A 7,538-nucleotide genomic window follows, 5' to 3' on the forward strand; every position below is an offset into this window, starting at 1 on the left:
AGAAGAAGAAGAAGAAGAAGAAGAAGAAGAAGAAGAAGAAGAAGAAGAAGAAGAAGAAGAAGAACCCTTAATTTTTCCGCACAAGGCCTGCGGTTTTGAAAAGTGGGGGACAGCAAATCTATTGGTCACTGTACTTGACATTTTCTTCACTCCAAAAGAATAAAAGAGAAAGCTGACCAGAGCAAGATTTCACTTCAAAACATAAACGGCTGGAAAGCATTTGGTCCGTTCTTACTCTACTTTCATCAATCTTTCCAACCTGTCCACTTTCCGATTCCTTGAGCTTAAGAAGGGTAGCTTAATCGACATCTGTTTATCGTCTGCACAACGTCCAGTCGCGCAGCCAGAAAATCTTTGCCTCCTTCATTCAAATGGCGTTCTCTGGCTAATTTAATGTCTTCCAGCTTTCATTTCGACTTGAATTGTAGTTGAAGTTACACTGCCAATTGCATCTATATTAAAATACGAACCATATTGTGATGCTATGGTTTTGGCACGCCTCAAACCATCTGTCATTAGTCGTGAGTATCGTGTTGCAATGTCCCATATATTGGGACAGCAGTCAATAGTTACGTTTGTCTTACACCAGCTCGACTATTTCCTCGTCTGGTCATCGGTTACACTCCCGCATTGGCTGTCAAATTCGATGGACATCACTACACACATCAGTCAAGCTTCTTTTAGTTGCTACTTTGATCGTACACTGAAAGTTCCACTTAATTTCTTACCTTTTATTTGATAAAATTGCCAGTGAAAGCAGGAAGAAATTTTCACAAACCTTTTCCGACAAGTGTCGCATTTTCAAAATTCTCTGCACGTAACGTTAGCAAATTTCTTTTTGTGGTTTTCTGAATCGTGGAAACTTCGATCGTCAACGGAATTTGTATTTACATTGCAAATCCATTCGTTGATGATGCCGTGAATGTTCCGAAGTACATGTTTGTAACTGCGTCTGGTTGTTAAATTATCGGTAAATTTTTTTCTTTGCGTTTCCTTTGTATTTTTCTATATTTTTATTTTTACAATTTTCAACAAAATATTCTTAGTAATTGTTTGAGGCGTGAACGTAAAGTAACAGCTTGACAAGAGAAAACGCAAACTTAAATGACAAAAAGAAAAGCATCAACAAGGAACTCACCCTAGTAACGCCGGAAAGCCACTGAGGATTCTTCGATATCAGCCAGCTCAAGATAAAAGAAGGTATAGTAGAGGTATGTGACAAAACTCAGTGCTTCCTTGCTCGACAAATGTATCCAGTAAAGGGCTATGAAATGGAACATAGCATAGATTGAGGAGTTCCTATATACATCCGGAAGAGGACATGGTTGAAGCCGTGGCCGTTGTGTAGCAGGAGTTGATGCCTATCAACCAGGTCATATGAAAGTGTCATCCGTCTCCAGTACCCAACTGGTACTTAATTTATCAGCCCCGAAGGGATGAAAGGCAAAGTCGACCTCGGCGGAATTTGAACTCAGAACGTAAAGGCAGACGGAGTACCGCTAAGCATTTCGCCCGGCATGCTAACGTTTCTGCCAGGTCTCCGCCCTGCTCCGTGTGTCAAATTATGAGCAAAATAACTGCCAAAGTATTCGAACTTATATATGATGGAATGTTGCTCCTCTCTGCTCAAATGTGTGCTTATGGCGTCTGATATTATTTTATACTTTTAATTCATTTTTACATATAATTCATTAATATAAACTTATTTTTAAACACATTTTAGCTATGTTCTTTTTGCTGTGCTCTTTTTAAACTAATAAATTTCATGGCTTTTTGTTTTTTGCTCTTTTTTCTCGTTTCAGATTGGTGATAAACCAAACAATGAATTCGAAGTGCTTTCAAAAGAATTTCAAAATATTTTATTTAAAGGTAAGGAGTACTGTACCGAAAAGTAATATAATCAATTCCATAATTAGCAAAATAAACCACACAAAGTTTACAGTCGAAATGTTTTGGGCCAATGACCCATCCATGTTTTCAAGTTTACTGAGCTTTTGTCTTCACCTTCCTTATATTGCTATTTTTATCACATTGCAAGGCACTTTACGGTGGTATGATCACTGCTTATTAGTACGTAGCACCACACTCCATAAATTGCTTAATTTCAGAAACTGGTATCTCTCGGCTATGTCTCTGCTTATGAAATTATCCCGGGCGTTTCTTTCTGTAAATCTCTGAGTGGACTTTGCGCTATACTTACAGTTAAATTTGGGGTCGTAAATTTCATTACTGAAAAGCAAGCCACAAGACAGCAGTGACCAAAATGAAGCTTGTCGTCGTAGGTTTGGTTTCATATCTTATTAGGTCTCATAATAGATATAGTATCTACTAATATTGTCATAGCGAATTACTTTACAAGGATCGAGAAATATCGGTTGTCGAGTGTATACTGACGTCTAAATTAATAGCATTTACGATCTAACAATCATCGATCCTTGTAAAGAGCCGACAAAATACCTGGAGTAAAAATATTGGTCTTTGAAAGATTTAGCTGACTCTAGAGTCAAAAATATGGCACAGGCGACTCCAGCTATTCAGCTCTGAACGACGTGACAGTAATAACATACATTAATTGCTGTTATAACCAACTTTAAATGAACGTAACCCGAAACGGAAATGAAATCATCAAATCACCTCATTTATATCTGATTTCTACTATTTTAACTACTTTTCAGTCACCAATTTACTTCAAGTACCTCGAAAACCATTTTATCAGGCTGAAAGTTGGCCACAAGGCAATAATTTTCTATCTGTCTTCAAAATTGTACCATAACTTAGGTGAAAAGATTTGGTCGGTGTTGACTTCGACAATACCATTGTATCACCATCTATTCTTAATAGTGATCTCTTTCTCTTTCTTTCTTTCTTTCTCCCCCCTCTCTCTCTATCTATCTATTTATCTATATTATATATATATATATATGCATATATATATATATATATATATATACATATATATATGTGTGTGTGCGTGTGTGTGTGTGTGTGTGTGTGTGTGTATGTGTGTGTGTGTATATGTCTGTTTGTCCACCTATCTATCTGTCTGTCTGTCTGTCTGTCTGTCTATCTATTTATATATCCATCTATCTATCTATCTACCTGTTTCCCCATTTGTCTTTACATAAGCCCATCTATAAATCCAGTGAATTTGAAGTGTTTTCAAAACCTTTATCAATATGTTCATTTCTGACATGTTAAATATTTGTATATAGCCATTTCAATATTGTTTGTGTGTGTCTGTGTCTCTGTGTGTGCATGTGTGTGAGTACACGCGTGCATATACCATACATATTGAGAGTTTCATTAATAGCTGCGTTAAACTTGCTTCTCTAAGAACTCTATGCTTCTAGCTAATAAGGAATTTGTTAACGCCTGGCAATGATTTTATGAAAGTATCTATGGATATATATGTGGCGGGCGAGAAGACGCATGGGTTAGAGGCTAGAGTATTGGTCTCCCAATCATAAGGTAATGAGTTCGATTCCTGGACCGGGCTGCATGTTGTGTTCTTGAGCAAGACACTTTATTTCATGTTGCTCCAGCTCACTCAACTATAGAAAGAAATGAGTGGCGATATCACTGGTGCCAAGCTGTATCGGCCCCTTTGCCTTTTCCTTTGGGCAACATCGGTGCCGTGGAGAAGGGAGGTTGGTATGCATGGGTGACTGCTGGTCTTCCATTAAAACAACCTTGCCCGGACTTGTGCCTCGGGGGGCGGGGACTTTCTAAGTGCAATGCCATGGTCATGAATGACCCGTTCTACATCTCTTAAATATTATTCACGTAATTGCCATGTCTAAAATTAAGCAATTTCAAGAGTGTGCTAAAAAAATGTACGTTATTTTTGGCAGGTCAAGAAAGAAATATATCGGAAATATTACTAGCTGACCTTCTACCCCAAACGGAACGATATATGACCTATGAAGGTTCGCTCACACAACCCGGCTGTCAAGAGACCGTCACGTGGATATTGCTAAACAAACCCTTATACGTCACAAAAGAGCAGGTAAACAAGTACAGGTGTTTCTAATCATTGTATCATTCTCTTAATTTTTAAAACTTTAATTCGCTCTCTCTTCTTCTCTCTCTCTCTCTCTTTATGTCAGTATCTCTGTCTTTATACATACATTTATTTTTGTTTTATCTTATATATATATATATATATATATATATATAACTGTGTAGCTACCAACATTTGCTACACATTGTTTATCGCTGTTCATATATTCATATGAATGTGATGATGGCCAAAATTTGGCGTGTCGTAATATTGAAAGCATGGAAATGTTTAAAGGATAAAATGGAATGGAATGATTTTATTGTTAATATAACCGTCATTTGAAAAATAGTGATGTTTGGCATTTAGAACAGAGTAGACAAAATTATACAAAAATATACGGAATATCCGTATAGAGTGACAAAAATTTCAAATGTTTAATAATTGCGCGTTTTAAAATTCAGCATTTCATATGAAATTATTGGATATATTCAGATGTCATGGAAAACTTTAGAATCTTAATAATGTTCTTCCAAATGTCAGAATTTACGATCTTTTAGGATGTTTATTAGAATTAGAGTCATTCATTTGGTGGAGGTAATTGGAAAGTATTTTGACGCCTGCTTACTATAGCCATCAATCTCTGATCTTTTTTTTTAAACCATACATTTCTTTAAATACAATTAATAGTTTTTAAGTTAAGCAAAGTTGGCGCATCTATTAGGACGACCTCTATCACGTACGTATGTAGAATCATAGCAAAAAGGAAAAGGAAAAATGACCATTGAATTTGTTTCTCTTAAGAACCAAATATATTTGGAACGCTTAGTGGAGTATCTCAGATGTATAAATATACTGATAGAAAAGTAAATTTAAGATAAAACTCAGTGAATCCACTTTAAGTTGTGAGTGTACGGCTATTATTCGATTGAATCGTAGAACAATACAGTGAAGCGTTTTGAAAAGTGTTTTCCATCAATCTGGTTTTTATTTAGCGCAGTGCAATTACAGGTAGGAGGAGAAATTATATTGTTGTTGATAGGAAATGTTTTGGTTAACTGAGCGTGTAAACATTTTACATGCTGACTCGCTTACGTTAATTGAATATCAATTTAAATCTTATGATTTCTATGATTTACCAGAAAATGAAAATAAATTTAATTTAAAAAGTCTCCTGTAGTATGTGTACGTACTTTATCGTGCTTTATAAATCGCTCTAATAAATACACTGCTGTACAGATTCTTGTATGCATGTAGTTATTGATGCAGGAACTGATATACATATAGCAGCAGAAACGAGAGTACAGTATGTATTTATACGTGTATATTTATAGTGTGTATTTGTAGTGTGGGTGAGTGTACGTGTGAACACAACATAGATTTCTGTCTGTTGCACAAAACCATTCAGAGGTTACAAGCAGCAGTACCTCATCCATATTAAGCTAAAAACAGAAAGAGTAACAAACGAATGTGGGCCCTGCAAAGAAGGCAAGCTAAGAGCTGGAAATCTCTAAAGAAAAGGGGAAATTCTTGTCCATTTTAAAGATTGCCGACCACTTTCCTTTGGCAGGTAATCTTCTGTCTGATAGCTGCAGTGGGAAAATATGTGTTATGGGTCTAACTGAAAGGGCTAACGTGAAACACTTTTCTTTTTGCCTAAGCTCATCGTATTTTTCACCGTTTCCTTGACGAAGTGTTGGCTGGAGAAAGAGATGCTGGCTTCCCTTAAATTTATGTAAGCGCAAGAAGAAGAAAGACATAAGCAAAGCTCAAAGTGACTGATTTAATATCAGCTGTATGTTTGGAGGCTAAATATTTCAGCTGGAGGATGGCATTTATCCTTGGTATTCAGATAATTTTTATTGATTCAGGATGGCGATCTTTTCTAGGGACATAATAGAACTTACTGCGTAGGTTTTCACGTTCATATTTTCCTTATTCATTTGAATTCAATATAAACCACCATAACATGCATGTTTAATGTCATCCTCTCCGTTACTTTTGTGGCAAATATATGAAATCGTCCACATATATTATAACTATTATTATTATTGTTGTTGTTGTTGTTATTATTATTATTATTATTATTATTATTATTATTATTATTATTATTATTATTATTATTATTATCTTAAGGCGGTGAGCTGGCAGAATCGTTAGCACGCCGGACAAAGTGCTTACCGTCATTTCGACCGTTTTTACGTTCTGAGTTCAAATGCTGTCAATATCTACTTTGCTCTTCTTCCTCTCAGAGTCAATGAAATAAGTACCAGTTGTACACTGAGGTCGATGTAATCGACTCCTTCCCTTCCGAAAAATCTTTCAGGCCTCGTTTCTATAACAGAACCGATTGTTATTGTTATCATCATCGTCGTCATCGTCATCGTCGTTGTTGTTCGATTATTGTTATTCCTCCAAGAATTCCAGAATCTCTTCTACAATAAGGATTTGAGTTTGCTAGTTTCTCGGTTTTGCCTATAAACTGAATATGTTATATCAGAAAATGAAATTGAGAATGGAACGCATATAAGTACTATTTATCATAAAGAACCCAATTTATAAAGCATTTAAACTCTTGAGAGAAACCTACCGTTTTTATTTTGTAGTTAATCTGTTTTCATTGTGAGGGGAATATTGCTGCTTTAATACGCCTAGTAGAATTCCATAATCTATCTGATAGAATTTTCCTGCAAACCATCCCCTGGTGATTCTTTTAATAAAGAAACTTTTCATATATGTCATGAGTGTTGCATTGACCTTACGAGTCTGCTGTTCCGTATCTGGTATAGATAAAATAACAAGAGAATTTAACCTGTAATTTCATGTCGTTATAAATGAAAAACCTAATGTGGATTCCGCCGAAGGCTTTTCTCAACAAAATCGCATTTCCACGAAGAACATCGTAGATAAAATACAGCATGAATACATGTATGAATATTAATGTTCTTTCCATTATTTTTGTGGAGATAATACAGACAATAGATAGGAAAATTAGATTGTTTACGATTCTTTGTTCACTCTTCAAATTCTGTTGGGTTTTCATTTGCCTATCAACCTAAATAAAACGATTAAAGATGTTCCAGGAATATATGATCTTTTAATAAATTTATTGGAAATTCGTCTTCGGCAAAATTGTTCACGTGAAAACAAAGGCCAATCATTTAATTATTATTCTTGTTTTTCATTTAACATTGCGTTGTTATTCTGCTGATGTTGGATATATCGATGCATCCCGCAGTCTTCGGTAACTCGTATTTTGAATAGTCCTAACTGTGCCAACTCAAAACAAAAGCTTTCTATTGGGCTAAGAATTTCGCTTCGATATATATCTTCAAATAACAGTATAAAATGTTTGCCTCTGTCTCTGAAGCTGCCATATCAACCGGGATAGAAAATTTACAGCAATTTCAAATCATTTCGATTATATTTTAGGTTCTGTTTTATTTTGTTTTGTTTTTTTAATATTTTTCTCATTTCTTTTCTTGTTACTGTGGTGGTGGTGGTGGACGAGGAAGAGGTCGTTGTGGTGGAGGAGAAGGAG

The 7,538-nt window shown here is 35.5% G+C and overlaps 1 protein-coding gene across 1 annotated transcript in view; it reads left to right on the plus strand.

The window, feature by feature from the left end:
* Positions 1–7,538, plus strand: part of LOC106868317 (carbonic anhydrase-related protein 10-like) — a 242,756-nt gene that overhangs the window by 145,462 nt on the left and 89,756 nt on the right. The window contains exons 6-7 of the mRNA XM_052971496.1: positions 1,803–1,869; positions 3,852–4,006. Of these exons, the coding sequence (XP_052827456.1) occupies positions 1,803–1,869; positions 3,852–4,006 (222 nt within the window). The remainder of the gene's footprint in view (positions 1–1,802; positions 1,870–3,851; positions 4,007–7,538) is intronic.

This window comes from Octopus bimaculoides, chromosome 11 (genome assembly GCF_001194135.2).
Source record: "Octopus bimaculoides isolate UCB-OBI-ISO-001 chromosome 11, ASM119413v2, whole genome shotgun sequence".
NCBI classification, from domain to species: domain Eukaryota; kingdom Metazoa; phylum Mollusca; class Cephalopoda; order Octopoda; family Octopodidae; genus Octopus; species Octopus bimaculoides.